Raw genomic sequence first — 15,052 nt, forward strand, 5'->3', positions numbered from 1 at the left:
GAGGCAATCTCTGGCTTTATCACAAATTACAACTGAAATTTCTTGGACCCCTACTCAGAGAGCTCCTGGGGGAAGTACTGAAGCAAGGCAACTGTGTGAATATCTCTAGGACCCTATCCTGTCTGCTTTTTCTGCTCTCTGTAGAGCATTCTTGGTTATTTTTTCTTTGCTGGGAACTTTGGGCTAGGTTGAATCTGGGAGCAGCAAAAGCCAGATTGCTCCTTGGCTTTTGGCCTCTGTATACGTAAGGATTCAACCTTTGCCTTTCTGTCCCAGGGGGCATGTGACTCAGGATGCACCCATCCCAGGCTCCCCTCTCTACACCATCAAAGCTTTCATTCCAGCCATCGACTCTTTTGGCTTTGAGACTGATCTCCGGACTCATACCCAGGGACAGGCCTTTTCCCTGTCTGTCTTCCACCATTGGCAGGTAAGAAAATGGGGCAAACCAGCCAGCCTGGCTTTCCACCTATACAAGCTGATCCCTATCTAACCTATTTCTCCAACCCCCCAAGTGAGGTGTTTAGTATCCTAGAGAAGAGTCCTGCTTTGGGCTTGAAGCCTCTGGAATCCAAGTCTGCCTAGAACATTAGAAACCCTTTGCCTTTCAGATTGTACCTGGTGATCCTCTGGACAAGAGCATTGTCATCCGCCCCTTGGAGCCACAGCCAGCTCCTCACCTGGCCCGGGAATTCATGATTAAAACCCGTCGTAGGAAGGTACGTGTTCCTCAGGCCCATTGTAGTCCCTCAACCCCCAGGAGCCTCAGCAGAAGTTTGGTTCCTTTCTTCTTCATGGACCCTTTTCCTGAGGGCCTATAGACTGAGAATAGTTTGCCGCACAGTGTGGAAGGAAGTGATTTGTACATTCCTTAGACAACCAGAACTGGGGCCTTTAGGGAAAAGGGAGCTGGGAGAGGAGTGTCTTCTGGGCTGTGACAGTACCCTAAAGGCACAGCTTCTGAATCTACATTCCAGCTCCTGCCAGCCTCCACCTCCAGCCCAGGTCTTGGACAGCCCCTAGCTCAGCCAGTCCCCATATGGAGCTCACTCTTGCACTTGCCCCCATTCTCCACAGGGCCTGAGTGAAGATGTGAGCATCAGCAAGTTCTTCGACGATCCTATGTTGCTGGAGCTCGCCAAACAAGATGTTGTGCTCAATTACCCCATGTGAGTGCAGGTGTTCCTGGCAGTTCCTGGACTTGAAGCTGAGACCTGTGTGACTTGGTCTTCGTGTTGTCAAAGAGTGTCTGAGAATTGCTGTGGCCATGATGAACAACTCTCAAACCTCCAGTCCAGAGTCCCAGTGAAGAAGGGCCATTTGGCCTCCTGATTCTTTCTGTGGCCTCTGCCTGGCTCCATTCCCAAGGAGGAGCTTGGGCCCAGGGAAAGAGAAGAGGATGAGTGTTATTTTGTTTGTTAGTTTGTTTATTTGGAAATTTTTTGTGGTACTGGGAATTAAACTCGGGGGCACTCGACCACTGAGCCATATCCCCGGTCCAATTCTGTATTTTATTTGAGACAGGGTCTCACTGAGTTGTTTACCACCTCACTAAATTGAACTTGCAATCCTCCAGCTGGGATAACAGGCATGCGCCACCATGCCCGGCCTGGAGGATGAAAGTTTTTAACCCCAAGAGCCACTGTCTTCAGGATTTACATGGAATTTTATTTTTTACAAGTTCAACCTTAGTTGTGTTTTGTAAATGAACAGAAAATTCTGACCTCTGCCTTGGCCTGCTTCTTTCATCCTCCGCACCCCCATCCCGTCTAGTCCTCATGCTTACATTCTGGATATATGTCATCTCCCATGAGGCATCATTGCCTCTGCTCCAGCTGCTGCCTCCTTCCTGCCTGGGTCCCCAGGGAAAGCAGTCTGTGGAGGAACGCCTTTCTCTTACTTCAGTGTTCCCATGAGCCTCAAGGCCCCTTCGTTGCCCCTCCATCCCATGCCCACTCCATACTGCTTCTGGGCAGACCTGAGGTGGTATGGGAGTTGATGGGATTCTGGGATTTAAGGTCTGCCTACCTTGACCTTAGGAGACCACTGCCCCTTATATGTCTCCCTGTCCCTGGAGTTGGGGACCAAAGCTCCATGATATCCAGCCTTTCTTCTAGGTCCCTTCCTCTGTTCTCTGCTAGTGAAGAAGACACTTGACTTTCCTCAGCACTGGTTTATTAGGCACATACAGAGGCTGAGGAGAGGGTCAGGCCACCCAGCCCCCTCAGGAGCACTACTTCTCCCCAGTGTCCTGTGCCGTCCTCTTGCTGTAATCTCTGTACATCGTGTACACAGCGCCTGTGTGAGGAAGAAGAAGAAATGCCCCTTGTCATCTGAATCCTGTACCCATTCTGTGGCTCCCCCTGGTGTCCCAAAGTTTCCATTCTAGCTGGTCCTTTGAGAGTTCAGCATCCTTGCTTATCAGTCCCAACAGCTGCTCCATGCATCTAACCACACAGCCTGTGGGAACAGCCCATTCAGCAGTTCACAAAGCACTTTAGTGTGTATTCTGTATCTGTCTGAGATACCTCAGCAATCTGTGAAGTGGGCAAGCTGGGGTGACTAGCTGTGTTATACATCAGAAACAGGCTCAGTGAGGGGATTGGCTTGCTGTCACAGCAAGTAGCTTCCTGCCTTTTTTAACAAGAAAGGAAGAGATCCAACATGTTCTGCTGCATGACATTTCTCATTTCTAGGGCAACCTCATGAAGCAGGCTGCACACCATCCCACAGGCCCAGGGCAGGAGACTGAACAGGGAACCCTGACAATGTCTCAGTTCAGAAGCCTCTTCAAGGGTTTGATGTGCGTCCTATGGGAAGTCAAGGGCCTTTTGATTGTGAGAACTCAGACTTTTACCTCAGCCAATTTGCACTTCTCCTGTGACCTGCCCCCCCACCCCAAGCTGCTTACCTAGCATGATTGCACCCACAGCACAGGCCTGTGCTGCCACTCGGGTGTGAATCAGATGTATGGACATCTTGGTGGAACCACGAGCTTTCAGCCGATAAATTCTGTATGCTGCCACCAGCAGGCAGCCTCCCAAGCCTGTGGGCAGAGAATGTGACCAACCCCTGGCCTTGGCCTTCAAGCTCAATTGTCCTCTGATGAGACAGCCTCTAGACAGGCTGGGAGGCTAGATAAATGGCTGGTTTTGTGCAGTTTGAGAGGGGAGCGGGTAGCATTAGGTTGAGCTGATTCCCCTTGATGGCATTTTTAAAGTGGCTGTATCCCTTTCCCATATACAAATAGCCCATCCCCATGACCATGCTACCTTGGTGCTGGGGCCCCGTCTCTAACCACAGCTGGCTCCCACATCCTGGTACAGCTGTTTTTCTGCTCTCCCAGGGACTTAAAGGAATCCCTGAGGGATCCCAAATTATAATTCTGACCCTCCCCATCCTGAGGCTGGTGTTGGTGCCCCAAGTTTCCCTTTGTCCCATGCATTCAGTTCCTGTCCACTTCCACCCATCCAGACTCCCTTGTCTCATTGTGAGGGTTTGTTCCTGGTGCAGTGCATAGGACCACTTAATTTCTCTAACCTCTGCCTCATTCTTTTTGTGTGTGTGTGTGTGTGTGTGTGTGTGGTGGTGGTCCTGGGGATTGAACCCAGGGCTTCATTCTTGCTAACCAAGCACTGTACCACTGAACTAAATCCCCAACCTCTCATTCTCCTTTGGAAAGACCAGAAGTCACTATCTCTTTGAGAGAAGTTCCCCCTTCATGTCCCCATTCTTTTCCCTACTCACCTATGGGTACCAATGGAGAGTCCCTGGTCTTCCTTAGGAACTTCTCAGACACGCTGTCCTCGCCCTCAGGTGGCACCCACCAGCCTTTGTTAGCAGACATGATCCTGGACCCAGTTGTTAACAGCCAGGGGTCTTAGACTTCAGCCCAGACCTAGGAGGTACCCCACAGTAAGAATTCTGGTTCTCAGTCTGGAGTGGAAAGGAGTTGGTTACCCGCTAGCATCCTCTCACCATGCTAAGCACAGTCTCCTCTTGAAAAGATGTCCCTCCTGGGTATCCTGTCTCAGGTGTTTGGGCCACTAGCAGCCACTTCCTCCATGTCCTTCCTAATGTCTGCCTCTTCCTCCCAACATCTGCTTTTTCCCCAACTCATTCTGACTTTACTGTTTTCTCTGCCACCCCCCTTCCCTCCATTTGCATCACTGGGTAAGATCCTTGGGCCAAGAAAAACAACTGGAAAAATCCAGAGAGACCGAGAGGAACAGTCCTTGAATCTTGGGGGCCTCCACTGGTCCTGGTTTTGTGACAGTTACTCCTGAGGGAGCTAAAGAGTAGGATCTGGCCCTAGGGAGCCAGAATCATCCCAGTTACAGTACTGAATACTGAATCACCAGAGGCAGAGGTTCAAACGATGGGACATTGATTTATGTATAATTTAGCATATATTTTGCACATTAATACTAAAACAAATTCCGGTCTCTGAGCTGCTCTTCAAACCACTACCTCCATTTCTAGGGAGAAAACTCCTACTGTTCTAACTTGCCAACCCCTGTAAATATCCGCCCTGCTCACAAACTAGATGTAGTCCTGGTCCTCACAGCGGGATTTCTGCCAGTGGGATGCCTTCTTAAGTCCAACCATAAGACCAATTCTCCCTACTTGAGTCAACTTCTCTTCCTAGTTGCCCCTTCTCTTCTCCTGGAGAAGAAATGACCAGTGGCCCCACAGATCTCAGCATGCTGGTGCTTACCCTAGGAGATGGTAGAAAGTGGAGTGTGAGCCAGGGCTCAGCATCTGCTGTTTTGAACCATCCAAGAGCCAATGTCGGAGCTATCACTTTGGGGTCAGGGAAGCAGTGACTTGAGCTTTATGCAGACTTTGAAGTCGGGGAAGAGATGGGTGGAGAAAGGACAGAGCATGGGTCTTAACCCCCCATCTGCTGAGCTGCAGACACTGGAAAAGCATGTTGGACTGTAGTGACACCCCCTCCTCCACACACACAAAAAAATCTTAACTAAGCTTCTCCAGAAATTTTCACCATAATTGGTTTTAAGACTATAAGCAGGGCCAGGATTGTGGCTCAATGATAGAGCGCTTGCCTAGCATGTGTGAAACACTGGGTTCAATCCCTGGCACCACATAAAAATAAATAAATAAATAAAGGTATTGTGTCCATCTACAACTAAAAATGATTTTTTAAAGACTGAAGCAAGGGGTTGGGTTGTGGCTCAGAGGTAGAGCACTTGCCCAGCATGCGTGAGGCACTGGATTTGATCCTCAGCACCACATAAAAATAAAAAATAAAGATATTGTATCCACCAATAACTTAAAAAATAAATATTTTTTAAAAAGACTATAAGCAAAAGAGTCTCTCAAAAAAAAAAAAAAGTTCAATGTAGTTAAACTTCCTATTTTCCTGTTGCTCTACTTTACTCGGCCATTGGCTGGGAAGAAATCAGCACTCCAGGTGCTGAACACCCCTTTACTTGTTTTTCACAAACATGTATCCAGTATAGTAGTTTGTAGAAGTGTGTTTGCAAATGTAAAATGTAATAAAAAGGACAAAACCTTTAAACAAGGCCTCTGGCCTTGAGCTGGGGCTTCACAGAGATGTCTACATTTCTAAGATAAGTTACCAATTGGGCTCCCTGGTAACAGGCTGGCATGGGGAGGAAAGAAAGGGGAGAAGAAGCTCTCCCCTTCTCAGGTGTTGTCCTTGAAGGGTTAACTTGCCCAAATCAAGTAGAAGAAAAATCTGCTTTTATGTGAACTTCTAGAAACTGTGAACTTCTGAGCCCCTCCCCTTATTTGCTGGGTATAAAATTCTGAAACTACCTGCAGGGGTTCAGGGGATTAATTGATTACAGCAAAAGCTGTGCCCTCTGAACCTGGCTGCAGCCAAATAAAACTGTTTCCTGATGTCTTGGGTGTCCTGCCTCCTCTGTTCCTTCAATAGGACCAAATGGAGAGGATCCTTTAACTGATGTGATCTGTTTCTCAGATGGTGGGATGAGACGTGGTGGTGATATGGAGAACTGAAATGAAGATAAAGAAGCAAAGTTGGCCAGAGATCCTAGGTTTTCCACTAAGGTACTGGGATTTGAATCCACAAGTGCCTTATAACTGAGTCATACTCCTGTCCTTTTTATTTTGGGGAATAGGGCCTCACCAAATTGACAAGGCTAGCCTCAAACTTGTGATTCTCCTGTCTCAGCCTCCCAAATCACTGGAATTATAACAGGTGTATGCCACCATGCTCAGCTGCTTTCAATACGCTTATAGACTATATGGAATATAAGTAAAATACCTATTTGTGAGAAACTGACTCTCTGGTCTTGGTGTTGGTCCTCTCAGGAATGTTTTGTGGACTAAGGAGATTTGTCTGGGGGTTTGAAACAATTGGGACTTCATGTCTCTAAAGCCCTTTGTGCTGCCTGTAGAGTTCTCAGGTTCAGAGATGACAGTGACGGGCATTATTGCTATTGTGTATTAGACACTTATGTTTCAGACTTCTCACAGAGGAAGGAACTGAGTTTCATAGAAACCAAATGATTTATCCAAGGTGCACACCTAATGTTGGTATTATAATCTGAACCCAGGTCTGGCTGCCTCAAATTTTCTTGTCCTAACTGCAATACTAACCGGAGAGGACCAAACTGAAACCCTCTGGATTGATATTGAGGTTTAGGCATGCAAATCAATTGCAATACCCTTCACTGGAGAGGGAAAAGCACTTGCTATGCAAATTGGGAAAGATGAGGATACACCTTGGAGGGTCTCACTCCATCCCAGGCCTTTGTTCTTTCTCTAGATTACTTTTAGCCCTGTGTGTGTCCCAAAGGGGCCTTTTCAGCACTGGAAATTTGTCCAGCAGCTGATGTTCCTCTTCTCTCTAACACTCACTGTTCTATGAAGAGACTCAGGGTTATAGCAACTCCCCAGAGCCTTCACATATCCCCGAGCGTCCATGGGAACTCTCTTCCCTGTCTTTCACACACACACACCCAGCGCTGCCTCTTGAACTTTCAAGATATGGATGGTACATATTCTTGCTCATCTAGGCAGGATGAGGGGGATAAAAATGTCTGCATAAGATGACAGGAATCGGGAGTAACTTCAAGTTCTTTGAAAAACAGGGGCCAACCTATGGAAAGCCAAGTTCTGCTTTTCCCTGTTGACTTTATAATGATGCTTCCACAGCATAATTTCAACCCAGAGCTGAGAAAATGGTAACAGTTGCTGTGATTCACTGTATTTACTGAACATCTTCTATAGGCCAAGCGGTGTGCTAATTACTTTATGTAGATAACCCCCCATCACGTCCACTCCCTGCAACAGGTCCTGGAGATTGAACCCATTCCCATGCCCCCATACTGGCCTTTAATTTGTGATCCTCCTGCCTCAGCCTCCCTAGTTGCTGGGATTATAGGCATGCACCACCATGCCCAGCTTCCGCCCAGCAATTTTTTTTTAAATTTCAAATATACAAAGTATTTTTATTTCAAAAAAACTTCTGAGAACATACAGTAACTAAAACTTCAAGGAACAAATTTCTGTAGAGTCCTGCTTTAGTAAACAGATAAGATAAAATTATGATAGCATGATTCTTGTTAACATGCCAAGTCTTTAATAATTGTTTCTGTTTCATCATTTCTACATTAGTAATTTGCTTAGTAAACCTCTTTCCCTTCCAAATCAGGGCACGTTAATAGAAATTTTGATGTGGAGGGGTTGAAATTAACGATGTAGACAGAATTGGTGTATAGTCCAAAGTCAGATATGGAATCAATTAGCCCATAACTGTAATGATTTGATCATGCCACTGGACCTCTGAGTCTATGCACTCGCCTGAGAAATGCGGGTAGCATCTGCCATAGGATTACTTCAAGGGTTAAATAGAATGGTTGTTAGAACTCCTCTGTTCACTGTCTGTTCCTCTTCCTCCAGAAGGAACAAGTGACAGGGAATGGGTAGCAGGCTGGAACACAATAGATTGGGAAAAATCTCAAATTTTCCCAAATCTCAAATTCAGCACATCCTTTTTCATCCTGCCCTACCCAACATTGTCGGCACCTTCAAACATGTTCTCTCTGTTGTGTTGAAGGGGCAAGGATGGGGGAGGTAGGGCTGAGTCTCCAAGCTCTGGCCACAATCTAAGGCACAGCTGTGCTATATATAGCCCAAGGGAGCTGAGTGGGCAGATGGGGGAGGGAAGGGACGTGTAGCTTTTGCCTTGAGGGAATGAAAGCCATGAGTGAGGGGATGATGGAGAATGAACTTGACAAGGAACAGAGGATGCTCCCTGTTGGGACTGGAATGGGAAGGAATAGGGCTGAAAGGCTGGGGGAACACAGGGGAGAAAATGTGGAGCTATATAGTAGAATCTGGGGATTTGAGAAGAAAGAGGGGGTAACAGGACCAGGCAGGGGATGTGGAAGTTTCCAGACAATGTGGCTAAATTGAAGTAGTCTATAGGAGGTACTTGGGATGGGGAGGGTATAACACCCTCTCTCCTTTTAAAATCAAGCACTGGGGCTGGGGCTGGAGCTCAGTGGCAGAGCACTTGCCTGGCATGTGTGAAGCCCTGGGTTCGATCTTCAGCACCACATAAAAATAAATAAATAAAATAAAGGCCTGCTGTCCATCTACAACCATATAAAAAAAGGAATTAAAAAAAAAAAAAGCACTGAAGTTCAAGGACCTTGTAACATTTGTTCAAGGACAGCCTCAAGAGCCACAAGCCTGGTGCCACTAAAGTGTCCTGGGTACCCATTAATCTTTCTGTTCACAGATTTTAAGAGGTCATGGATACAACTGGGCTTGGTGGTCCATACTTGTAGTCCCAGCTACTCAGGAGGCTGATGAATTTGAGACCAGTCTCAGCAACTTAGTGAGACTGTCTCAAAAAAAAAAGAGGGGGCATGGATAATAGTGAATGAAAGACTGAACCTGGCTGTAGTGATGGTGACATAAGAGGATCCTATCTTGTGAGGAATAATTCTGAGATGCAGAAGACCTAGTAATTGAAAGGTCTTCCTGTTGAGGGCTTTTTTTTTGGGGGGTGGGGTGGGTACTGGGGATTGAACTCAGGGGCACTCAGTCTCTGAGCCACATCCCCAGCCCTATTTTGTATTTTATTTAGAGACAGGGTCTCACTGAGTTGCTTAGCGCCTCACTTTTGCTGAGGCTGCCTTTGAACTCGTGATCCTCCTGCCTTAGCCTCCCTAGCTGCTGGGATTACAGGCATGCATGCATCCAGAATGTTGAGGGCTTTTGAATTCACAAATTATCCAGCTTTCTCTAAAACAGCCTCTAGGAAGGACTAATATCATGAGAACCTGCAGGGTTTGGGGACTTTACATATTTTATTTGACCCTTACAGCTGCTATAACAGGTAAATCTTGTTATTCCCATTTCACAGTTGAAGAAACCAAAAGTCAGATCACAGAGCAAGTGAATGGGCTGAGCCTTCCAACCAACAATGATAACCACTGTCAACCATTTCAAAATGGAAAATTAACATATAGCAATTTATAATGTGATTTTTGTATATGTTTCGATATCTTGTTCTCACAACCATCTTTTTAAAAATGAGCAAAAAAGTATGCAAACAGCTGGACAGAGTGAATTTTTTTTTTTTTTTGGTACTGAAGATTTAACCCAGGGGTACTTTATTATTTTAATTTTTAAATATTTCATTTATTTATTTTTATGGGGTGCTAAAAATTGAACCCAGTGCCTCACACATCCTAGGCAAGCTCTCGGCCACTGAGCTAAAAGCTCCAGCCCCTTTTTTTATTTGGAGATAGGGTCTCACTAAGCTTGCTAAGTTGCTGAAACTGGCCTTGAACTTGTGATCCTCCTGCCTCAGCCTCCCTAGTCATTGGGATTATAGGCCTATGCCACAGCATCTGGCTAGAGTGAACTTTTGAACCCAGGGTTTCCAGACAATTCAGGGTCTACACACTTGCCTCCCATTGCCTCTTACCAAGGAAAGTTCAGTCAAAGCCAGCACATTGTGTTCTGAGCTTGCCCAGAAGTCCTCGTCAGGTGGAGAAGACCAGGGCAGAAATCCTTAAGTCTCCCCCACCCCTAGCTCCAACACACACTACACCTAACCTTCACTCTCCCAATAAAGTTGACCTTAATTCAAAATCAAGCACTAATACACAATAAACTGCTAACAGGGTTCTAGAGACACCTGGTAGGGGTTCATCTTGCTGTTCCTTTTATACTATTTGAATTACCTATTCAAAAAAGGGTTTTTTTTGTTTTGGTGTGGGGGTGGTACTGGGAATTGAACCCAGGAGCACTTAACCATGGAGCCACATCCCCAGCCCCTTTATGTATTTTATTAGAGACAGGATCTTGCTGAGTTGCTTAGGGCCTAACTAAGTTGCTGAGGCTGGCTTTGAACTCGTGATCTTCCAGAGCAGCTGGGATTACAGTTGAGAACTACCATGCCTGGCTTAAAAAATTTTGACGACCAAAAAAAAATCTGCTTCAGCTAACTTCCAGCAAAGACAGGAAGAAAGAGCATGTGTCCCACAGGTTAACCGAAACTGCTTGGGATTAGAGGGGAGGGAGAGAGGTTTGTGCTATTAATACCATGCTCCCAAGGAAAAAAAAAAGAAAAAGAAAAACTTCCTCACAATTCTTTCTTCCTATCCAGACAGGCGACTCCTTGTTGCCAACAGGCAGTGTTCCCAAATCCTACCTCTCTGGGCCTTGGCCCCCATCCTCCAAGACAGAGGAATCAAATCTGAGTTTACTAGCCAAGTAGGGACCCTGAAAAATGTGTAATGGAAACAGTGACACACTGCAGGCTTCAAGTTGACCTTACTGTTCCCAAACCACAGAGCCGCAGGGTGACTCTTGAGTTCTCAAATTGGGTTTTGATCCTTCCCTCCCTGGGCCCCATGTGGATAAAAGGTGATGTGGTTCTCACAGCACTAGGCTCAGCCACTCCCTGCCAGAGGCTGGAATCCAGACTCATTTCCCAGTTTGAAACTTGGGGCTTCTCCCCCATTCCTTCCAGCAACCTTTTTTGTTCTAGGAATGGCAAGCCTTCATTCATTCATTCAGCTCATACTTCCTAAGCACCTACTACACACCAGCCTGTGTTCTAGAATCTGGGACTCAGCACTCCTACTCAGGGAGCTCACATTCTAGCAGAGCCCCTGGTGTGCTCCAGACCCTGAGGAATACCTGTGCCTAAGAGCCTCCAGCCTTGGTGTTTTTGTTTTTTGGTACCAGGGATTGAACCAGGAGTGCTGCACCACTGAGCCACATCCTCAGCCCTTTTTATGTTTTATTTTGAGACAGGATCTTTCTTAAGTTGCTAAGGACCTCACTAAGTTGCTGAGGCTGGCTTTGAACTTGTGGTCCTCCTGCCTTAACCTCCTGAGTTGCTGGGATTTCAGGTGGGTGCCATCACAGTTAGCTTAAATGTTTTTATGGAAGTATTCATATGCTCAGAGTCAAGTGCAGTGGTGCATGCTTGTAATCCCAGCAACTTGGGAGGCTCAGTGATTTGGCAAGACCTTTATCTAAAAATAAAAAGGGCTGGGAATGTATCTTAGTAGTAGAGCCTCTCTGGTTCAGTTCCCATCACCAGGAACAAAAAAGCTACAGAAAACTGTATTTTTTTTTTTAAAGAGAGAGAGAGAGAGAGAGAGAGAGAGAGAGAGAGAATTTTCCAATATTTATTTTTTAGTTTTAGGCGGACACAACATCTTTGTTTATATGTGGTGCTGAGGATCGAACCCGGGCCGCACGCATGCCAGGTGAGCGCGCCATCCCTTGAGCCACATCCCCAGCCCAGAAAACTGTATTATCAAAAGTATATGGGGGGCTGGGGATGTGGCTCAAGCGGTAGCACGCTCGCCTGACATGCATGTGGCCCAGGTTCGATCCTCAGCATCACATACAAACAAAGATGTTGTGTCCGCCGAAAAACTAAAAAATAAATATTTTTTAAAAAAATTCTCTCTCTCTCTCTCAAAAAAAAAGTATATGGGCTGATGGTAGAATGCTTGTCTCGAATGCATGAGGCCCTGGGTTCAACCAGCACCACACACACACACACACAAAAAGTATACAGTTAAGGGCGAGGGTATAGCTCAGTTGTGGCTAGGCACTGGGTTTGAGCTCTAGCATCTCAAACAAAACAAAACAAAAAAACATAGTCTACAGTACAAAGTACCAACTGAGTATACCTGTGTATTTAGCATCCAGATCAAGCACAGAACAGTTCCAGCATCTCAAAAGCCTCCTCATCCCTCCCTCCAGTTAACTATCCTGCCAATTAGGTAACTACTTTCCTTACTTCTTAGCAGCACAGATAAGGTTTTGCCTGTTTTTGTTTTGTTTTGTGTTTTTGGTACTGGGGATTGAATCCAGGGGTGCTCAACCACTGGGCTACATTCCCAGCCCTTTTTAAAATTTTTTGAGACAGGGTCTTTTTTTTTTTTTTTAATATTTATTTATTTTAGTTCTCGGCGGACACAACATCTTTGTTTGTATGTGGTGCTGAGGATCAAACCCAGGCCGCACACATGCCAGGCGAGCGCGCTACTGCTTGAGCCACATCCCCAGCCCCTGAGACAGGGTCTTGCTAAGTTGCTTAGGGTCCAATAAATTGCCAAGGGTGAGGGTGGGTTTGAACTTGCTGCAGTCCTCCTGCCTCGGCCTCACAAGATGATGAGATTACAGGCCTGCACCACTGCACCTGCCTAGTATGTGTGTGTGTGTGTGTGTGTGTGTGTGTGTACTGGGGATTGAACCCAGGGGCACTCAACCACTGAGCCACATCCCCAGCCCTTTTTATATTTTATTTAGAGAGAGGGTCTCATTGAATTGCTTAGGGCCTCAATAAGTCGCTGAGGCTGGCTTTGAACTTGCAATCTTCCTGCCTCAGCATCCTGAACTACTGGGATTACAGGTGTGCGACACTGTGCCCAGCTTTTTAATTTTTTTTTTGGTAGTTGTAGATGGGCAGCATGCCTTTATTTTATTTGTTTATTTTTGTGTGGTGCTAAGGATCAAACCCAGTGCCTCACATGAGCTAGGCAAGCACTCTGCCACTGAGCTACAATCCCAGCCCAGAAACTTTTGTGAGATCCATTTCTCTAGTGTATAATTACAGATTTTCATTGCTGCACAATACACCATTATGTGATTATAACATATTTATCTACCCATTCTGTGGTTCATGGGCATTTTGAGTAGTTCCCAGTTTTTTGGCTATTGCAAATAGTGCTATGAATACTCTAGGACAAGTATTTTGGTACACGTTTCTGTGGACTTTCCATGGAATTGCAGTCATAGTGTATTCCTAGGTTTGGCTTTAGACGATATTGTCAGCTCTCCAGAGTGATTTGAACCAATACACTAGCAGACTTAGAGTTTTAATATTTTTAAAATCAAGATGTCCAACGATGGGTTTTGTTGTTATTTTATTTTTGAGTACCAGTGCTCGACCAATGAGCCACATTCCCAGTCCTATTTGGTATGTTAGAGATATGAGTTGCTTATTAGCACCCCTCTTTTGCTGAGGCTGGCTTTGAACTTGTGCTCCTCCTGCCTCAGCCTCCCACTCCTCTGGGATTACAGATTTGTGTCACTGAGATCAGCATGTTTTGTGTTTAGTCAACTTTTTATTTTTGTTGTTGCAGTGTTGGAGATGGAACCCAGGGCCTCACCAATGCTAGGCAAAAGCTCTATCACTGAGCAACATCCCAGCCTTATTGCCTTTATTAATATTTTCATCTCACTTGTCATTTCAAATACCTCTGTAGAGAGGTAATGTGGTGAGGGAGGCAGACTGGGGCATGACAAGTATAGACAGAAGTTCAATACTGGAAGGGCAGGCAAGTAATGCCTTAGAAGTAGGTACCACTTGAAAAAGAGGCTAAAAGTGAGAATTTTTTTTTTTGACTCTTTAGAGAGAAGTCAGCAATCTGGATTTTAAAATTTTGCAATTAATAGTTTTGGAAAACACCATACTGGCCGAATAAAACTTGTCAGCAAGCCAGCTGCCCAGCCCTCAAGTTATGAACCCCTGAACTAGCCCTTAGGGATTAGTTTCCGGTGCAGGAGTTGGACCTGCAGCAAGTCACCTAGCTATTTAGAGTTTAATTTCTTCTCTAGTCACAAGGGCAAAATTAAAAGCCTATCCATTTGTAGTAATGCTCAAATAAACTAATTCCGGAGCAAAGGAATTGTGAGACACTGCGCTGTATAAAGTCGTCCTCCATCTCTTTACCAATCCTTCCTTTGTCACGTAGTCTCACTCTGCTTAAAGCATTCCGGGGAATTCTCCGTTTCTCGATAGGCAGTTTTAAACTGGAGAATTCCTACGCACGCAAATTTTAAAACGTACTTCGAATGGGATCCCTTCTGGGATGTAAGGAGTTAAGAGGAAATGGCTTATTAGGGTCTTGCTAATCCAAGAAGTCTAGGACCTCAAAAGTCTCTAGATTGCCTCCAAAATCCACGATTCCAAGAAGCTAGGATGGTTGACTGACCGAGGGCCTGTAGGACCCTCCAGTAACTGTATTGAGAACTTAGAACGGCCATCAGCATCCCACGGTCCGCTGGACCAAGGCCCTGGCAAGGCGCACACAAGACAACTCCGGAGCTCCGTGAACCAACCCGGGATACCCAGGTGAGGCGTGTCCTCACGGCGCCGTTAGTGGCCCTCTCACACTGGAGGCACTGCCGGCTGGGGACCCCCGTCCGCAAATCAAGCTAGAAGACTGAACCGTGGGGGAACGAAGTGTGCTCCCACGCCGGGTCCAGACTCCACACTGGCGGGTCCTACCCGCGCAGTCCCCCCGGTAGGTCCGGGACCGCCCTGGAGCGTTCGCGGACCCAGCAGCGGAAAGTTGGCGCTCGCGCCGCACCCTGTGCGCTCCGGGGCGCCCCCTCCTACTCCAGCGCGCCCTCTCCTACTCCGGCGCCACGAGCAGCTCGACCCCTGCTCCCAGGCCGCTGCGGGACGCCCCCGCCCCCACCGCAGCGTGTAGTGCGCAGGCGCTTCCCCGCGGGTCCCGGCGGCGGGAGCGGGAGGCGGCGGCGGCGG

At 46.6% G+C, this 15,052-nt stretch overlaps 3 protein-coding genes across 6 annotated transcripts in view; 2 read left to right on the plus strand and 1 right to left on the minus strand.

The window, feature by feature from the left end:
* The window catches only part of Eftud2 (elongation factor Tu GTP binding domain containing 2), a 42,466-nt gene extending 40,743 nt beyond the window's left edge, over window positions 1-1,723 (plus strand). For both annotated transcript variants that reach the window (XM_015495576.2, XM_015495577.2), the window contains exons 26-28: window positions 277-430; window positions 612-719; window positions 1,078-1,723. In XM_015495576.2, coding sequence (XP_015351062.1) covers window positions 277-430; window positions 612-719; window positions 1,078-1,173 — 358 coding nt within the window. In that variant the 3' untranslated portion in view covers window positions 1,174-1,723. The remainder of the gene's footprint in view (window positions 1-276; window positions 431-611; window positions 720-1,077) is intronic.
* Window positions 1,724-2,158: 435 nt separating this feature from the next.
* Higd1b (HIG1 hypoxia inducible domain family member 1B) lies at window positions 2,159-4,841 on the minus strand. 3 transcript variants are annotated; one of them, XM_048790141.1, is made up of 4 exons: window positions 4,718-4,841; window positions 3,748-3,898; window positions 2,912-3,046; window positions 2,159-2,298 (listed from the first exon to the last, which is right to left on the minus strand). In XM_048790141.1, exons 2-4 carry the CDS (start codon window positions 3,845-3,847, stop codon window positions 2,234-2,236), a joined length of 300 nt encoding a protein of 99 aa, XP_048646098.1. In that variant the 5' UTR covers window positions 3,848-3,898; window positions 4,718-4,841; the 3' UTR covers window positions 2,159-2,233. The 3 variants fall into 3 exon arrangements, with proteins under 3 accessions (XP_048646098.1, XP_048646106.1, XP_048646101.1); XM_048790149.1 differs by having other exon boundaries at window positions 3,748-3,936; window positions 4,718-4,799; XM_048790144.1 differs by lacking the exon at window positions 4,718-4,841 and adding an exon at window positions 3,979-4,386.
* A 9,555-nt stretch (window positions 4,842-14,396) lies between these two features.
* The window catches only part of Gjc1 (gap junction protein gamma 1), a 29,225-nt gene continuing 28,569 nt past the window's right edge, over window positions 14,397-15,052 (plus strand). Inside the window, exon 1 of the mRNA XM_015495874.2 lies at window positions 14,397-14,635. The gene's annotated coding sequence lies outside the window, so the exon portion shown is untranslated. The remainder of the gene's footprint in view (window positions 14,636-15,052) is intronic.

This window comes from Marmota marmota, unplaced genomic scaffold, assembly GCF_001458135.2.
Source record: "Marmota marmota marmota unplaced genomic scaffold, marMar, whole genome shotgun sequence".
In the NCBI taxonomy this organism is placed as follows: domain Eukaryota; kingdom Metazoa; phylum Chordata; class Mammalia; order Rodentia; family Sciuridae; genus Marmota; species Marmota marmota.